This window comes from Aethalodelphis obliquidens, unplaced genomic scaffold, assembly GCF_003676395.1.
Source record: "Aethalodelphis obliquidens isolate GAN/ISIS:26980383/991018 unplaced genomic scaffold, ASM367639v1 scaffold53, whole genome shotgun sequence".
NCBI lineage: Eukaryota > Metazoa > Chordata > Mammalia > Artiodactyla > Delphinidae > Aethalodelphis > Aethalodelphis obliquidens.
The window spans coordinates 3,054,428-3,071,495 of NW_020837997.1; the positions used below are offsets into that span (position 1 = coordinate 3,054,428).

The 17,068-nt window shown below is 64.1% G+C and overlaps 3 protein-coding genes across 15 annotated transcripts in view; 1 reads left to right on the forward strand and 2 right to left on the reverse strand.

The window, feature by feature from the left end:
* SSBP4 (single stranded DNA binding protein 4) overlaps positions 1-3,756 on the forward strand; it is a 16,894-nt gene extending 13,138 nt beyond the window's left edge. For 4 of the 10 annotated variants that reach the window (XM_027084727.1, XM_027084726.1, XM_027084729.1 and 1 more), the window contains 12 exons: positions 26-115; positions 836-895; positions 981-1,050; positions 1,210-1,429; positions 1,759-1,804; positions 1,903-1,938; positions 2,035-2,089; positions 2,173-2,243; positions 2,322-2,400; positions 2,736-2,764; positions 2,911-3,134; positions 3,390-3,756. In XM_027084727.1, the coding sequence (XP_026940528.1) occupies positions 26-115; positions 836-895; positions 981-1,050; positions 1,210-1,429; positions 1,759-1,804; positions 1,903-1,938; positions 2,035-2,089; positions 2,173-2,243; positions 2,322-2,400; positions 2,736-2,764; positions 2,911-3,120 (966 nt within the window). In that variant the 3' untranslated portion in view covers positions 3,121-3,134; positions 3,390-3,756. The remainder of the gene's footprint in view (positions 1-25; positions 116-835; positions 896-980; positions 1,051-1,209; positions 1,430-1,758; positions 1,805-1,902; positions 1,939-2,034; positions 2,090-2,172; positions 2,244-2,321; positions 2,401-2,735; positions 2,765-2,910; positions 3,135-3,389) is intronic. The other 6 variants (XM_027084724.1, XM_027084731.1, XM_027084730.1 and 3 more) reach the window with 6 other exon arrangements.
* A 235-nt stretch (positions 3,757-3,991) lies between these two features.
* On the reverse strand, positions 3,992-11,410 carry ISYNA1 (inositol-3-phosphate synthase 1). Of its 3 annotated transcripts, XM_027084721.1 has the most exons (11): positions 7,192-7,312; positions 6,957-7,085; positions 6,645-6,806; positions 6,142-6,274; positions 5,856-6,049; positions 5,510-5,659; positions 5,212-5,427; positions 4,936-5,100; positions 4,713-4,826; positions 4,422-4,639; positions 3,992-4,296 (listed from the first exon to the last, which is right to left on the reverse strand). In XM_027084721.1, the coding sequence occupies exons 2-11, from the start codon at positions 7,074-7,076 to the stop codon at positions 4,095-4,097; spliced, it is 1,674 nt and encodes a 557-aa protein (XP_026940522.1). In that variant the 5' UTR covers positions 7,077-7,085; positions 7,192-7,312; the 3' UTR covers positions 3,992-4,094. The 3 variants fall into 3 exon arrangements, with proteins under 3 accessions (XP_026940522.1, XP_026940521.1, XP_026940520.1); XM_027084720.1 differs by lacking the exon at positions 7,192-7,312 and adding an exon at positions 10,061-11,410 and having other exon boundaries at positions 3,992-4,639; XM_027084719.1 differs by having other exon boundaries at positions 3,992-4,639; positions 7,192-7,313.
* Positions 11,411-11,716: 306 nt separating this feature from the next.
* ELL (elongation factor for RNA polymerase II) overlaps positions 11,717-17,068 on the reverse strand; it is a 79,239-nt gene continuing 73,887 nt past the window's right edge. For both annotated transcript variants that reach the window (XM_027084733.1, XM_027084734.1), the window contains 4 exons: positions 14,951-15,017; positions 14,557-14,728; positions 13,371-13,415; positions 11,717-12,786 (listed from right to left, as the gene is read on the reverse strand). In XM_027084733.1, the coding sequence (XP_026940534.1) occupies positions 12,670-12,786; positions 13,371-13,415; positions 14,557-14,728; positions 14,951-15,017 (401 nt within the window). In that variant the 3' untranslated portion in view covers positions 11,717-12,669. The remainder of the gene's footprint in view (positions 12,787-13,370; positions 13,416-14,556; positions 14,729-14,950; positions 15,018-17,068) is intronic.

Sequence of the window (17,068 nt, forward strand, 5' to 3'; positions counted from 1 at the left end):
CTTGCCATCTCCCCCACCCCTGCAGAGCGCTGCAGCGGCCCCCAGCCCGGTGATGGGGAGCATGGCTCCCAATGATGCAATGGCATCAGGCCCCATGGCAACCGGCTTCTTCCAGGTATAGCCGGGGCTGGGGCTCCCTGTCTCCTGACCCTGGGTGGGCTTGTGTGGGAGAGTGACAGGCAGGGGCAATGACGGGGTGGGTATGCCCCTGCGGGCCTCGGTAGTGCTGGTGAGGGAGGGGCCATCTGGCCTGGGCCCCGCTGCGGGAGGGGGCGGGGTCTCTGCACTAGGCCTGCGCCTGTGTGTGTCGGGGCGCCTGGGGCCGCACAGCTTGGCTCGCTGAACCACGGGTCCTGCCCATGACCTCCCCCTTTGGGTCCACCCCACCCCCGCCACGTCCCGCAGATGGGGCTAGTTGGCCCACTCTCCTGCCTCCACGGTGTCCCCTCCCCTCCCTGGCCAGGCTCAGCAGAGCCACAGGAAACCGTGGAACTTCGGGTGACCTCGCTCCTCCCAACCCACCTGGTTCTGTCCTCCTAGGGCCCCCCCCGGCTCCCAGCCTCCCCCCGACAACCCCAACGCCCCCATGATGGGGCCTCAGGTTCCGGTAAGGACCTGTGGTGCCCCGCCCCCTCGAGCACGCACACCCCTCCCCCTGGCTCTTGGGCCCGTCCCACTGCGCTCCCACGCCCCCGGCGCGGCTGGCTGAGGTCTGCCGGCTGGTCTTGGAGGAGGGGGAGTATCCAGGCTGGGGGCCCGGATGCGGCAGGAAGCGGGTAGCTTTGGGGGCTGAGTAGGTGGGGGGAGGTGCTGATCCCCGGCCCACCTCTTCCAGCCCTTCATGTCACCGCGGTTCCCAGGGGGCCCTCGGCCCACCCTGCGGATGCCGAGTCAGGTGAGAGAGGGATGAGGGGAGGGGGGTCAGGAATTGGGCCGGGGTGGGGGCACCCACACTCAGTGCTGCCACTCCCCCTCCGCAGCCTCCCGTGGGCCTACCCGGTTCCCAGCCCCTCCTCCCTGGCGCCATGGACCCCTCCCCACGTGCTCAGGGTGAGTAGGGAAGCTCCCGCTGCTATCCCCCGCCTCCCGTCAGGATCCCAGAGCCAGTTCCCCGCCGCCCACCGTGCAGGAATACCCCCAACCCCCAGCACAGCGCCTGTCCACACCGGGGAACGGCCGCGGCCTGAGCCCTCTTCCTTCTGCCCCCAGGTCATTCGAGCATGGGCCCGATGCAGAGGGTGACGCCTCCACGGGGCATGACCAGCGTTGGGCCCCAGGTAAGGGCTGGGCCCAGGCGACAGGGCAGCTTCAGGGGCTGCCCTCTCTCGGCTTGCCGTCTCACGGCCCCTTTACCTTCACAGAGCTACGGAAGTGGCATGCGGCCCCCACCCAACTCTCTTGCTGGCCCGGGTTTGCCCACCATGAACATGTAAGGCCCTCAGGAACCCCCGAGAGTGTGCCCATGTGGGTCACCACCCAGCTTCATGGGCTGGGTATGCTGGGGCAGACCCCGAAGCCGCACAACAGTCCCGATACTGTTTATGCCACTGCTGGGTGGGGAAACTCAGGCTCAAAGACCAGTGAGTGACAGATGGGGTTGGGATTTGAAGGCTGGCCTGGCATCTGTGCTTGGTTACTTCTCGGCCAACATCTGCTGCTCTGAGGGCACGTGGGGCAGGCTGGGGGTGTCAGGGAGTGTGTGCTGGGGGGCTGTGTACCGCCTGGCTTAGACCCAGGGTCCACCACTGTCTGTTCTAGGGGACCCGGAGTGCGTGGCCCATGGGCCAGCCCCAGTGGCAACTCGGTGAGTGTCGGGATGGCGTTGGTGTGTGTGTGGGGGGGGATTAGGAGTGTGCGAGTTGGTAGAGTGGGTGGACTGCTCACAGCTGCCCATCTCCCCAGATCCCCTACTCCTCTTCCTCCCCTGGCAGCTACACGGTGAGTGATGCCGAAGCTGGGACACCCGACCTGGGGGCAGCGGTTGTGGGGTGGCAGTTGGAGGGCTTTTCTCACCTTGTCTCCCTCTGTGTGCAGGGACCCCCAGGAGGAGGTGGGCCCCCTGGAACACCCATCATGCCCAGCCCTGGAGGTACTACAGCCTGGGCGGGGCATAGGGAGGGGTGTGTTTGGGTGAGGCCCTCTCACACCCCACCCCCTCACGTGCTGCCTCAGACTCCACCAACTCCAGTGAGAACATGTACACCATCATGAACCCCATCGGGCCAGGCGCCGGCAGGGCTAATGTGAGCTGGGGCTTGCGGGGGTCGGGGTGGGGGCGGAGAGGTGGTGGCCCGAGGCCCAAGCTGCTCCTCTGCCTGCAGTTCCCGCTTGGCCCTGGTCCGGAGGCCCCCATGGCCGCCATGAGTGCGATGGAGCCTCACCATGTAAACGGATCCCTGGGTGAGTGGGCGGAGTCCCGGGACACACAGACACCCACACACACGCCCCCACCCAGCTGCTTCGCGAGCCTCGTGCGCCTCCTGGCGGCCCCCTTCAGCCCCTCCGCCTCTGTGCTTAGCCGGCGTTGGGGGCGCGCCCCGAGCTTCTCTGGGCTCAGTGACTGGGGCTGGCAGCGCTGCGGGGAGGGTCCAGTAACTAAACCGGGGGGACCCCCGGCGGTGCCCCAGTGGGCTGGGCCGAGGGAGGGGGCGCGGCCGCCGGGGGAGTTCGGGAAGGGGTCGGTGGAGCCGGCTTGGCGCGTCTGAGCCGCGTCACCGCCGTCTGTCGGTCCACAGGCTCGGGCGATCTGGACGGGTTGCCGAAGGTGAGGGGGCCGCGCTCCTGCGGGGGGCGGGGGGCGGGGCTGCGGGGTCGGCCCGCGTGGAGAGGCCTAGTCCTGGTTGGGCCGCGCGGCGGTCGGGGCCTGGCCCGCGGGGCGGGGTGTTCCGCTCTGACCGCGGCCGCCCCCAGAGCTCCCCCGGCGCCGTGGCCGGCCTGAGCAACACCCCGGGCACCCCGCGGGACGACGGCGAGATGGCGGCCGCCGGGACCTTCCTGCACCCGTTCCCGAGCGAAAGCGTAAGCGACTGCGTCGACTCCCCCCCCGCGGCGGCGTCGGGCCGGAGGGGCCTGGCGGGCAGACCCCGGCGGGGCGGCCGGGGGGCCAGAGCAAGACCGTGACCGCGGCGGGCCAGGTGGGGGGGCGGCCGCGGCATCCTTCCCTTCCTCCCGCCTTCCCCCTCCCCAGGCCCGCCCTATCGCCCCGCCCCGCCCACATCCCACCCCAACCCTGGGACCCGCGGCCCAGGGCGGCCTCCCCACGCATCAACACCTGGTCCCTTTCCATCCCACGTCCACCCCGCCCTGTTCCCCCTTCCCCCCGGGGGCGGGTCCCAGCCTAGGCCGGAACTGAGCCGGCCCCCGCGCGCCACCCCCTCGTCTTTCCGCAGTACTCCCCCGGGATGACCATGAGCGTGTGATGGGGCCGCAGCCCCTTGCCCACTGCCGACCTCGGCTTCTGCCCAGCGCCCCTGCCCGGGGCCAAGGTCCAGGGGCTCGGGTGGTCTGCAGGGTGAGGGTCTGAGGTCACACCGCGGGCAACTGGACTCCCGGTCAAGGCTTGGATGGCTGGGAGGCCCCGCGCGAAGGACTCATTCATTTTATAAAAAAACGCAAGGACCTCAGAGACGTTCTTTCCTGTATGGGCCCTTCCCGCCATTTCTGTTTTGTCCAGGGGGCTCCTTGGGGGATTTCCTTTCCCCTGGAGCGCAGGGGTGGGCCCCAACAATAAACATAACTCGATTTTGGTTTTTGGCATCTGTTCTCGGGTTTCTTTGCTTTGGCTTATAGCCACAGCCTGCTTAGCCTAACCTTCAAGGGTTGTGGTTAGGCAGAGCCCCGCTCCCCCCGGGGGTTCTGGAAAGCCCCTGAGAGTTGGGACAGCAGAGTTTGGAAGGGTAGGCAGAAGTCCAGCTGGTGGAAAAGGGAGATGTGGCTGGTATTGGGGGCCGTTAGGGTTAGGTCGCAGGCACCAAGAATCCACAGGTGTGGCTCAGTGGCACTGGCTTTATTGTCTGTCTGAAGGGAGCCTGGAAGGGTCGCCTGCTGAGGAGCAATGGGGGCAGGAGCTACAGGGGAGCTGTATGGCCATGGCCTTAGGTGGTGGGCATCTGGGGTGCCTCAGCCTGTGAGTGCCCATAGGCGTCACCAGTACAGCCATTGGGGGCAGTTGGCGCTGATCCTTTCTTGCAAGGCACGGGGCAGGCGGTGGCCACATGCCCAACTTGCTTGAGGCCAGGGCGCTCCATCTTGTGCTCCAGAAGCATGTGGTTCTGCGGCGGGAGCCCCACGCAGGCCCTGAGAGATGGTCACGGCTCAGCGGGGCCAGATCCCAAGACTGCCCTGCAGTCCCTAGGCTCTGTGCACAGCCCCGCCAGTGGACATCTGGGCCATAGGTGGGGATCCCCAAGGTCGGGGCACACCTGAGGATATTCTCGATGCAGCTGCGCTGGCGGAAGAGCGCGTTGACCACTGGGCTGCCCGGTGGTGCAAGCGGTGCCTTGAATAGGAAGCCAAGCAGCGACAGCACCGGGTGGAAGCTCTGCGGCTCCGGGTCGATGTCGGTGCAGAAGCTCACACGCTGGCACAGTTCAGTCAGCAGGGCCAGGTCCAGCATGATGGGCGCGGCCAGGAGTGAGTCCTGTGGGGCCAGCGGGTCAGGAGGTGGGCCGGGCTGGTGGGCAGCCCCACTCCTGCCCCTTCTTGCCCCACACCTCGCACGTGTTGTGCAGCACCAGCGTGTTGGTACCGCCCAGCATCAGCTCCGATGTGTACTCATCCAGGGCACGCTTGCTGTCACCCACGTATGGCACGTACTTGATGACCACCTGGGGGGCGGCACGAGGTCACACGGGTCCCTGCCCTTCTCTGTGGGGAGCACCGCCCCACCCCACCCCACCCCATCCCCGCCCCTTGCCGCGTCTGCGCCCCACGCACGCAGTGGTCGGGCTCTTCGCCCGGCGAGTAGAGCACTGGGTTGCTGTGCACCATGTCGTCTACCACGCTGCTCTTCGACACCTCCTTGGAGCGGAACTGTGGCGGCGCCGACAGGTTCTGCCCGTCGTTGTTGCCCAGGTGGTTGTAGCTCACGATGGACATGGTCTGCGGGGGCAAGGAGACCCGTGGCAGCTGCAGGCCCCGCAGCACACAAGCCCACCCCTCGGGGTCCACGCCCCCCCATACTGAGCTGAGCAGCCCCCCAGGCCCACACACCTTGAGGCCAGAGCCAATAAGGAAGTCCACGAGCACGGACTTGACCTTGGTCTGCCCCGACTTGAAGTCGTCTCCACCCACAAAGACACGGCGCTGCCATGCAAGCTCGAGGGCACCAGGCACCAGCGTGTTCTGTGGGGACCCATTGAGGAAGGCGCAGCCCTCCAAGATGCTGGCCACGGCAAAGAGGGTGGAGGGCGACACTTCCAGGCCCAGCTGCGGGCAGAAGCGAGCAGTCAGCACAGAGAAGTCCGTGGGGGCTGGCCCTGAGCCTACCCCACCCCTTGGGTGCGCCCACCTGGATGGTGCGCAGCAGGTTCTCAGCGGTGTCATTGAGGCCCGGGACCACTTCGCAGAAGCGCTCCGTGTTCGCTGTCCACAGCACGATGACTTTGTCCAGCCCGGCGCTGGACCGGAAGTCGCGGATGTCCCTACGGATCTGCTCCAGCTGGGGGAGGGGGGGGATGGAGGGGGAGGAGGTTGTACAGGCTCCCCCGACCTCTGGAGGCCTGGGCCACTCAGTTCCCCAAGTGCAAAGTGGGACCTGGACCCTCGGGATGGAAGCATGGGGACAAAAGAGGGGTAACAGGTGGTGGGGAGGGAGGACAAGTGGCAGGGGTAATGGACGCGGGGTGGGGCTGCACCTGCTGCGCGCGCGTGCCCGGGATTACGTTGTCGGCGCGCGCGCTCTGGTTAGCTGCGATGAACTCGGGGATGTAGACGGAGGGCCGCGGGCGCAGGGCCTCCATGTGCGGCCACAGTTGCTCCTGCAGCCCCCAATCCAGTACCTGCGCGCGCCGCATCGCCTCCGCCAGGTTCAGCGACGATATGTCCCAGCCTGGGGGGGACCCTCAAGCTCGGCCCGGCCCCAATCCTGGGCCCCTCTAGGCCTCGCCTCCCACACCACCCCCGACCCAGGGCCCCGCCCACCGTCGAACACGATGTCGTCGGGTGCCACCATGGGCAGCAGCGAGCTGAAGGGCACGAACACCTCCTGGCCCTCGGCGTCCAGACCCAGGCTAACAGTGCCCGCCTGCGTCAGCGAGCCGTAGTAGTTGGCCTCCTGGGTTGGGGGGGTGGGCAGAGGGGGCTGAGTGAAGGGTGGGCGTGGCGTGGGCCACGAGCTGGCCAGGACCCCTATCGGCACCCTCAAGCCCCGCGCTACTTTGGGGCACCTCCCCATGGCGCTCCAAGCCGGGGCGGAAGCCGCTCCGCTCCTGAGGTCCCACCCCGAAGCCCTCCCACACCTTAGGCTCCGCCCCTGCAAGACCCCTGAGGAGTTCCCCCCGCCCACCCGCGGAAGCCCCTCCCCGGAGTCAGCCCACAGCCAGAAACCCTGCCCACTGCGGGCCCACTCCTCCGTCGAGCCCCTCCCCCTCCGCATGGATTCCTGCGAAGCTTTCTCTCCGACCGAGCCTCGCCCGACCCCCCACCTTGCGGCCGGTGCGCGTGGGCCAGGACAGGCGCAGTCGGTTGGCCAGCACGGCAGCGGTCAGCGTGGAGCCGTTGTTCCCGCCCCAGCCGACGAGCATGACCCCGAGCCGGGGCACCTGCCGGGCGGTCCGGAAGGTGAAGCGCGTGGACGTGGGGTGCACCTGAGGGCGGGCAGCTCGGTGAGCCGCGGGGCCGCAGGCCCCTCCCGCCTCACTGCACGGCGGGAGTCGCAGAAGTTGGGCAGTTCCCGCTCCCTCCCGGCTCCCTGGTTCCCCCAGTCCCATGGCCCGCCCGGTCGGTCCCTCGCTTACCTTGAGGACACCGCCCTCGCGGCTGACGCACGTCGTCCGGTACTCATACTGCGCCTCGATGGCCTCGGGGCTGTAGACCACGTCGGGGCTCTCGACCACGAACTCACTTGCGGCCTCCATCGCGACGAGCTGGGGGCACGGGGTTGCCAGGAGGTCAGAGGGGACCCGAGAACCGGCCGGGCCAAGCCGACTTCGGTCCCCGGGGAGCCTGCACCCCTCCTGGGGCGGCACTCACCGGCGCGGAGTCGGCTGGCACAGCAGGGGACAGCTAGGGCTCCGGGCGCGCGAACTCCAGAGAAAAGAGCCGCGGCCCCACCCCCGCCCCGCCCCTCGCTCCGCCCGCGCAGGGGAGGAGGGGCGCTCGCGAGGGGGAGGGCGCGCACCGGCTGTGGGGCTTGGGTTCGAGGCCCTTTTGCCCGGAGCTTCCGCGGCTATCTGGTCCCCGGCCCGGCAATCACGTGGGCCGCAGCCACCCCCCCACCCTCATCTCCCGCCGCCCCGGCCCTAGCTCGGCGCGCGTGATTAACTTAGGGCCCGCGGCCGCTTATTCCCATTTTACAAAAGAGGACTTTAAGGTTGTAAGTGAGCGCCAGGCCCCAACCACAAGGCAGGAGGTGGAGCTAGGTTAGGAAGCTCATTCTTTGCGTGAGGGGGACCAGGGGGCGCGTCTCTGGAGAAACTGAGGCACGGGACACTGAGGCAGAAGACTAAGTCAGGATTCGAATTTCAACGCGAGACGCTCCTCCAGCCCAGGCTGCCTCCTCCTCCCACTTCCTGAGCAGCAGCACCCACCAGGCACTCCACCCCCACAGGGCTCGCATGGAGCGGGGGTGGCTGCGAGTCCTCGAGTTCTCGGTGTCCTCACCTATAGCAGGAGGGCTTGATAGGGCCGGGCTGGAGTGGGGGCAGGGGGAGAGACTGTTCTGTGGGGAAGGGAGGGAAGCGGATGGGCAGGGCAGAGGTGGCCAGCTGGGAGGAGCTAGGCCTGCAAAGCACTGAGCCCCTCTAAGCGCCCAGTGATAAAGGAGCGTGGGAACTCGGCAGGCGGGCGGGGGCGGCTCCCCCAGGAACTTTCCAAAACAAGCGGCCTCCTCCGGCTGGAAAGTTTCCACCACTGGAGCTGGCCCAAAAGGTGGATCGTTGGGAACGTTTGCAGGAAACTTGGTCAGAGCCTGGCCTTGGGGAGTGGGGGCTCGAAGACTCTGGTCCAGGCTTTGCCCTCAAGGGGCCCCAGTGTAGGGAATTCAGAAGTGGACTTGGGGCACTCCCAGCCAGAGGGACCTAAGAGGCAGGGGTGGGCAGGGCAGACTGCTTGGAGGAGGTGGCTGCTGGAAGGGGTCTTGAGATAACCAGACATCTCCTATCAACGATTTGAAGAGCAGCTGCCCGGGCAAAAACCTGGGGGACTGGTTTCAGGGGCAGATGAAACGGGGCTGGGTGTGAGGGAGAGGGAGGCAGTTTGGGGACCAGGGCAGACCCTCAGGGCTGGGGACAGAGAATTCTTTATAATAAATATTTGGGTTTTGTCCCCAGTTCCTGGCTGGAGATTGAGTTCAGTCACCAATGGCCAGGGGCTTCCCTGGTGGTCCAGTGGTTAGGACTCCGCCCTTCCACTGCAGGGGATGAGGGTTAGATCCCTGGTCGCAGAACTAAAATCCCGCGTGCTGTGTGGTGCGGCCAAAAATTAGAAAAAAAAAAAAAAAATCACCGACGGCCAGCGATTTACTCAATCATGCCTATGTAATGGAACCTCTGTAAAAAGAACCCCTAAACAACAGGATTCGGGGGAACACATGGAGGTGCTGGGAGGGTGGCCCACCTGGAGGAGTCATGGCAGCCCTGCACCATTCCCCACACCCTGCTCTTGGCTTCTCCTCCATTCGGCTGTTGAAGTGTTTTCCTCAGCACTGTGAGCCATTCTAGCAACTCACCAAACCTCTGAGGGGGCGGGAGGGAACCCCTGATTTATAGCGGGTTGGTCAGAAGTCTGGGTGGCCAGGGACTTGTGGCAGGTGTCTGAAGTGGGGGCCTGAGCCCCTTCACCTGTGGGGTCTGATGCCAGACCTGATAATGGAACTGTTGGACCTCCAGTTGGTGTCGGAGAATCTACGGGAGGCTGTGCCTTCAGGCTGTGTATGATGTCACAGGAATGGGTACAGAAAGGTCCCCAAAGACCCAGCCCTGGGAAACCCCAGCACTCACAGGACAACCTGTGGGAGGTGCTGGCAGGAGGGTGGTGGGGGCAGAGCGGACCCGGGCAGGATCCCTGGAGGGTCAGTGTTGGGGCAGCTGGGAGGGACGTGGCTGCTTTGATTCCAAGCCGTCAGTTGGTGCTGTAAGGCCATTGTGGGGACCGCCTGGGTGTGTGACACGGGGTGAGTGTGCTGCCTGGCGGTGAGCAGTGAGCGACTGGAGACCCCCGATCCCACCAGACCGCGGGCTTCCGAGGGCAAGGGCAAAGCTGCTGAGGTCACTGCTGGGTGCCAGCGCCCAGATGGAGCCCGGTGCACAGGAGGGGCCACAGGATCTGGGTGCAGGATGTTCTTGTCTGGCAAGTGGCAGGGGCCGGTGGGTGACCCCAAGCCCCTTGGCCACAGTGCAGGTCGTGAGGGTGGGAAGACCCTGCTGGGCCCCTGAGGGACTGGACTCAGGTGCCGTCGGCTCGGGAAAGGATGGTCAGGGAACCGCCTGTGGCCATGGTGCCACGGGGCAGCGTGGGGGCCATGGGGGAGGCGGGTAGGCAACGCAAGGCTGAGGCGCGGGAGGCCGAAGGAGGCAGGTGTCGGCCCTCGGCCTGGGGCTGTGGCAGCAGGGACATTGTTACCCCTTAGAACAGCATGGACAGGCTGCCTGGGGAGCAGGGTACATTCTGCCCCACAGGGCCTGCCTGACCTCCCCTCCCGCGCCCCTCAGATTCCTGGGCCGCCTCAGAACTCAGGCCAAGGCCACTGGCCAGCAGGGCCACCAGAGAGGCTAAGGCCCACAGTCCCTGACCCCTGGACCCCTTTAATCCTGGTCTTATTCTTTGTTTTTCCTTCCTAAAATAAACATTCCCCCCCACTGTGTCCTTGGAGGGTAGAACCTGCCCCCTGCCTTCTCCTCACCTAGAACAAGGGGCAAGGATGGCCATCCGGCTGGTGTCCTGAGCCAGTGGGGCTCCACTGGGCCTTGGTGTCTGTGTCCCCATGGGGGGGAGGCAAGGGGACCCCCCCACCCCAGCGTGTGGCCCGGGAGGAATAATCAAGCAGTGCTGTTACTCATTGCCGTTTCATCAGTCAGTCACAGCTTGTTACCCCAAATAAGGGCACTCCCTTTGCCCCATGTGGCCCCCCTACAGGGCTTTGGCCCTGTGGGAGCCCCGGGGACCCCCTGCTTGGCCCAGCCCACCCTGCACACTCCATGGGGGCACTGCCCTTCTCATACACCGGCCATGGCTCCCCGCTGCTTCCACCTCCCATCTCTTGACATTTCTCACCCATGACCAGGCTGTCTGGCCTCCTGCTCTGGCACCTACCTGCAGGGCCCTCCGCCTCAGCTCAGCCCTCCACCTGCCTGCCTCATTCCTGGGCAGTGGCTCTGGCAGTACTAGCCTGTGCCCCGCCCATCACCATGCCTCCTCACCCCAGCCCACCCCAACACAGAACCAGCTGCCCGCCCCCAGGGAATGACACATACACTTCCAGCTTGGGCCGACAGGTTCAGTTCAGTGAAATTTATTATAGGTTGAAAAAAATCAGCATTCACCTGTTTAGTGTACAAAAAGGACACTAGTTCTTTTAAGAAAATATTAGGAAACTAAAGATGCAGATGCCTTTCAATTGTAACATTTTGGCAAAAGTGAAAAGTTCTTGTAAACACCAACTCCATGGCTCAAAAGTTTTTCTCCACAGTACAATATTAAAAGGAAAAAAAAAAAACAGTATCAATAAGTTAGACCATATTTAATCAGCTAGAACTTTTGTCCATCAACCCCCAAAGCACAAAACTTTTCTTAGCTTCATGATTCCTTAAAAGGAGAAAATAAACAACAACAATAAAAGACAATGAGGAGGAGGAAATTGAACTGAGAGTCCCTTGAACTGGATCCCAGGGCAGAGGGCCGCTCGGCCCTCCAGGGTGGGGCCTCCTTGAGTGCTCCCATTTCACCTGAGTCTGCACGTCCAGGCTGAGTACAAGATGGCTGTCGGGGGAACCTGGGGTCCCAGGGTGTGCTCAGCCCTTCCCCCTCTCCATCCCAAATGAGAAACACAACAGCTGTTGAAACAGAAAGGATCAGCATCCTCGGCACTCCAGGGGTCCCACAGAGACTCTGGGGTGGGGTGGGCACAATGCAGGCGTGCCTGCTCTTTGGGAAGCCATCAGGAGACACCGCCACAGCTCAGAAAACTAGACGTGTCTACGTGAGCATTTCCGCTCTCCCTTGCTACGGCTCCCGGCAGCACTTCCGCCCCCCGTGACCTTGACCTTCCCCCGTTGTGGCTTCGCTGAACACGGCTTTGGGTTCATGTGAGCGCCGCGCCCGGGGCCCCGCACACACGCACGCCCCCGACGCCCTGGGCACATCAGACTAGGCACAGTGACTAAGCAGCAACTGGGGTGTCCTCGGGCCAGCACCCCCAAAATGGGTGGATCCGGCACCTTTTCCGAGCTCACTCTTCCCCCCGCCCCCCCGCCCCCGGCTCTATTGACCCCCCAGCCCCTCCCTGAGTGCAAACCCCATGGCGGCTCTGCAAAGACGACCCCAGGACCCACAAGTGGGCTGAGGGGCGGGGCGAGGTCAACAGCATGGAGACCACTTGGTCTCAACAGTGCGAAACGAAGAGCAGCAGCAAAGGGGAGAATTGAGAAGACAGTAAAATAAAATCTGACACTGCTGCCGCAGAGCGCGGGCTACAAGCACAGAAACTCCCAGTGACCCCTGACAGCTGAGGGCCTGGAATAGCAGGGTGGGCCTGGTGGCTCCCAGCAGCTGCTCCTGGACCAGCTGGAGTTTTCCAAATAGAGCTGCGGGGGTCGCATTGCGCTGCCCACCCTCTTAGAGCCAGGGAGAGGCTGTGTGTGAGGGAGACCAGCGTGGGAGAGGCACCCCTGCCCGCCCACCACGGGTTCTCTCCTGGGAGCCCTGGAGCTCGCAGAACAACGCCGAACTTCCCGAGCATCTGTAATACTGTAGAAAGGACACAGGGCAGCGCCTAGACCCTGGGCGTCCAAGGAGGGGAGGCACAGGTTTAGAAAAAAGATGCTTTCTCTTTCGTATAAAAATAGACTCAAGTCTCATAAGCAGTAGCTAAAAGTGGCTGTCTTTGTATAAAACTAGAAAAGGCAGGCAGGCAGGCCGGCCTTGGAGTCTTTCACTGATAGGAAGCTGAAGCCCCTGGGGGGCGGGGGGTGGGGCTGGCGAGGAGGTGGGCCTCTTGGGGAGCCCATCTGGGTGGGGAGGCTGCTCAGGAGGTGTGTGGGGCCCCGGGGGAGGTGGACACCCCACCTGGGTCTGTGTGACCTGTGGGCGCCAGGGCTGCAGGGACTCCCCTGAAAGCCGGCGTTCCTGGCTCAGATGAATGCGTCTTCCTCACGTTTATTTTTCCAAATAAATCTCGTTTCCTCATCTTCAGCTCCCCCTCACCCCCAGCTCCCCCACCATCCAGAACGGTCAGCCCGGTGAGGTGAGCTGGCCTGGCTGGCTGGGTGGGGCCTCCTGCCCTGTGGCCTTGAGCTAAGGCCAGGCCTGCAGCTGCCGCTGGTCGTACTCAGCGATGAGCCTCTTGATGTGGGCCAGCTTGCTGTGCAGGTACTCGCAGCGGTGCTTCTCCTGGCTGTAGTTGGTGTTGGTCTGTAAGAGAGCGGCCGGGCTGACACTCGCCCACACGGCCAAGGCTGAGAGCCCAACCCGAACTCGAGCTGCCCCGCTTGGCTGCCCCAGGTTCCCACTCGCCCTGCTTGCGGCCTGAACTCTCCATGCCATGACGGGGACCCCTGCTCCGCCCCTCAGCTCCACCCTGGGAAACCGTCACAGCCAGGGTGAGAGGCTGAGGCAAGATAGGTCATGAAGCTTCCACGCTGGGCTGGGGCTTGGCTGGCAGGGAGCCGCCCTGGCACATGTGGCCCTCAGGAACGTGAGCTGCTGTTGTGGAACCACATCGCAGGAGACTGTCAGGGAGCCCAAGGTTGGGAGGCGGAAAGGACCTGGGGCTGTGCCCACCAAACACTGGGAGAGCGGGGGTGGGGGCTGCACCCAAGCTCATACGACAGGCTCAGCTCCTCAGCTGTGACCAGGGGCGGGGGCTACTCCGAGGGCCTGAGACCAGCCCAGTGAGACCCTTCCTCCCTCCCTCCTCTCCCAGACCCTGGCGCCACTCATCTTGAAACAGCTTCTGACCCCACCCCACCTACCCCAACAAAGGGATGCAGACTCACCTTCTTGATTTTTCGATATTCCTGTAAAATCTGCCCACGAGTAGTCTGGAGGAAAAACAAAAGAGAAAGCGAACAATGCATTACCTGCAGGACACCCCAACTGAATGTCCCCTTCTCCCTGATAACCTGCGACCTGCAAGGTCACCGCATGCTGGGCGACAATGGCCTCAGCATGGCGTGATGGCGTGAGGAAGCACAGAGGAGGGGCAGGGGGCAGGCTGGGGGATGAGCAGGGCAGGAGGTGGGGGAGGAAGCTGGGCCAGGGGAGCGAGGGGCAGGCACCCAGCCTCAGGGACAAGCATGAGGCCACGCGGTAGGAGGGGCGGGCTGGTCAGAGCCTCTGGAGGAGGCAAAGAGCAGATGGGACGGCCCCCTTCCCTCGCACCCAGCTGGCCTGTGCACCATTCAAGGCCAAGCGCAGAGGCCCCCTGACCACCTGGCGAGTGTCCCTGTGGGGCCTGCAGGGAGGAGGGAAGACAGAGATGCCCTGAGGATTTTCTGTCCTACACCCTCAGAGGCCCCATTTCTCTGCCCCAATCACGAGCCATCTCCTCTGGAAACCCAAGTGGCCTCCACCAGGGGTGATGGACCCCAACACCACGATTAATCAGGGCTGGCCCTGCAGTCAGGTAACCAGCGCTGAAAGGTGGCACAAGGGGGAGGGCTGGCGTCCCAGGGCTGGTGACCAAGCCCCCTGCAGTGAGCTCCCACGTGGGATGGCTTGGGGAACCCAGGTGCCCTTGGCCAGAGGAAGAGGGTTGGGGCGGGGGAACCCCAAGTTCCCTCCATCCCCTCCCACCCCCCACTGTGTCTGTGACAGCTCTGATGGGCCGTGGGGTGTGGCCTGGCCAGCCCCTCCTGGCTGGGGGACTGAGAATTCTCGTGTAACGTGGGTAGTGGGCTGCAGAGGGGACCCCAGGTGCTCTCAGAGTTGGGGACACAGGCACCCCAGCCCGCTGCTCCCCGCTGTCTCCACTGCTCGGAACACCGCCCCCGCCCCCGTGGGTCATCTCCCACCTGCAGAGTCGGTCACACCGGCCCCACTGCTGAGGACGCTGAGCTCCAGGGACAGGCCTAAACCACTTGGGGAGTGGGAAGGAGGGGCGAGCAGGGCCCTCAGCCCAGAACGTGCCCGAGGATGCCAGCCCCGGGCAGAGCCGTTGGATGTGCGTGGGTAGGGCTCTACCTCGTACTCCTCGGAGCCCTGGGAGAGCTGCCGGAGCTGGGCATCGAGCTGCGTGAAGCGCCGCGTGATCTGCTCGATGCGGGCGTGCAGGTCTCGGTACTCGCTATACTCAGCATTGAAGTCGTTTTTGTAGCTCTGGCGCTGCTCCGAGGAGGAGATAGTGGCGTATTTTCTGGAGAGACCAGAGAGAGGGGCAGGAGGGGCTCAGGGGGCGGCAAGAGAGAGCCTGGAAGTGCCCACAGCCTTGCGGCCGGCCCCACCCAGGAAGCAGCCCTGACCTCGTGCAGACTAGGCCAGGAATTCACACACATGGCCTGGGGTCAGCTCTGCCTCTGCTAACGTGCAGGGCAGGGGCCGGGAGGGGAGAGGCACAGCCGGCAAGGGAAGTACTCACAGCAAGTAGTCGGGAGTCTCCGAGGTCGACGTGGGAACACTTGAGCTGCTGCAGGTCCCATTTAAACCTACAAAGAGCAAACGCATAACTCCTGAGTCCACAGCTCGTGTGTCCACGGTGAGATCCTCAGAAGGTTGATGCCTTGTTGTCTGAAGGCCCTGGAAGGGACGCTGCGTGCAGAGGATTGCTGAGGCCACGTAGCGGGAGCCAGGACCGGCAAAGGAGGCATGAGCACTGGGCAAGTGCTGTCTGGCTACCTCGGGGGTCCAGCTGCAGCCAGGAGTGCCCTCAGCCCGTGGGAGAAGTGGCGAGGCAGCATGGTGTGTGTCCCCAAAGCACAGCCGTGCAGAGATGGCATCGTCGGTACGTTTTCAGCAAGCACCCCAAAGGATGGATTCATTGCAGGGCAAAGCCTGGGCAACTCGTCCAGAGCCTCTGCCGCCTCCGCTGACCTCGTGTAAAAGATCACTAAGATGAAAACGGGTGACCCCTGGATAATCGAGTCCCAGGGGTATCCCGGGCTCCAGCCCTACAGGACAAAGACAGACGGCCAGCAGGGACAGCCCTGGCTCCTGTCCACACCTCTCCCCGTGGATGGAGTTGCAGGCTCTGCAGGCTCCGGTCCCTGGTCTGAGCCACGCCCTCTCCCCATCCTCCCGTTCCTCACACCAGAGATGGGACTTCAGGATCAGAGGGGCAGCCCCGGAACAGGGCTGGGCTGGTGGCTTCAGAGGCCAGGGACTGTGACACAAGACTGTCCACAGGGCTCGAGGCCTGCCCGGGCTGCAGTCGACCAAAGCTACAGTCCGGTCCTCTTCCCCTGGGAAACTGTTCCAGCTGGCCTCCCCCTCCCCACAACTGAGAAGCAATTTGATCGCTTTGAAGCATATCCTGAGTGCTTATTTCTGTGCCTCTCTCAGAGGAAAGCAGCCCACCCAGTGGATCAGCAGTTTGCTGAGCCCTCCTGTGGTTTTATACTCCAGCGCGAGGTGCAATTCCCACCAATGGATGGAGCCCACCCCGACCTGGTGTCATCTTTGAAGAGGCTGTGGCCTCCCCAGAATGCAGCCCAACAGGCACATACATGAGGGTTTAGTCTACACTCCCACCACCCACACCCCACACAGGACAGGCCTCCTGGGGTGCTCCGCCTTGAGGCTTAGGGTCAGACTGACCTGGCACCCAAGACACTGTTGGGGTCCAGCCTGTGGCAAACCTTTGTGGTCCCCACTCCTGCTCCGGCACTGGCTGCGTGCGGCTGTCACTTGGCTGCCCCTGCACCAGCCGAGCTGGTTCCCACACCCATGTGTCCCCTCCACTAGCTTCTCCTGTGCCTCCCCAGGGCAGGGGGTGCAGGGACATGTCTGCGAGTTCACCCTGCAGGACCCAGGTCTGGGTGCCAATGAGAGAGGGTGCCCCCAATTCCACACAGGGGTCAGTGGGCCTGAGCTTGGCCTGGCTGAGCCCAAGCCCTCCACCCAGCACGCCAGCCTGCCCAGGAAGGCACCCTCTGGCCACAGGAGGTATCCACAGCCTGAGCAAGAGTCGGGGGCAGGCACGAGGGTGGGCGTAGGATCCAGGAGTGGGCCTGTGGCATAGGGGGATGAAGATGGCCAGAGGGGGGCCTCGAGAGTGGGGGCCACAGGGAGGCTGAGCTGAGCCACCTGCCTGACAGGTGGAGGCCGCCACACCTGTCAGGGTCAGAGGCGATCACAGGGCAGGGCTGGGACAGCAGGGCCAGACTAGGGGGACAGTGTCACGCAGAAGGGTGGGTTAAACAGATGCCCATCCCTCTGCCCCACAGGACATAAGGGCGAGGAAGCTTCCTCAGGGGCTGACCTGGAGCGCTCTCCAGCAAGGCTGGGGGAGCATTCAGAGAACAACGCTATTGTTAACAGTGGGTGGGTAGCTCCTGCCTGCACATGCCCCCAACCCAGGAAGGAGTCACAACACATGTTACAGCAGGGGGGTGTGTGGTGTGGTGTGGTGTGGTGTGGTGTGGTGTGGTGTGTGTGTTGGGAGCTTGGGGACAACATGTTATACAGCAGGGGTGTGTGGTGTGGTGTGTGTGGTGTGTGTGTGTGTGTGTGTGTGTGTGTGTGTGTGTGTGTGTGTGTG

Coding starts and splice junctions, on each gene's coding strand:
- ISYNA1 (XM_027084720.1), bottom strand. CDS start 7,076: ATGGAGGCCGCAAGTGAGTTCGTGGTCGAGAGCCCCGACGTGGTCTAC. Junction 6,050..6,141: donor CGACGACATCGTGTTCGACG/GTGGGCGGGGCC, acceptor GGTCCCCCCCAG/GCTGGGACATATCGTCGCTG. Junction 5,660..5,855: donor CGGGCACGCGCGCGCAGCAG/GTGCAGCCCCAC, acceptor CCCCTCCCCCAG/CTGGAGCAGATCCGTAGGGA.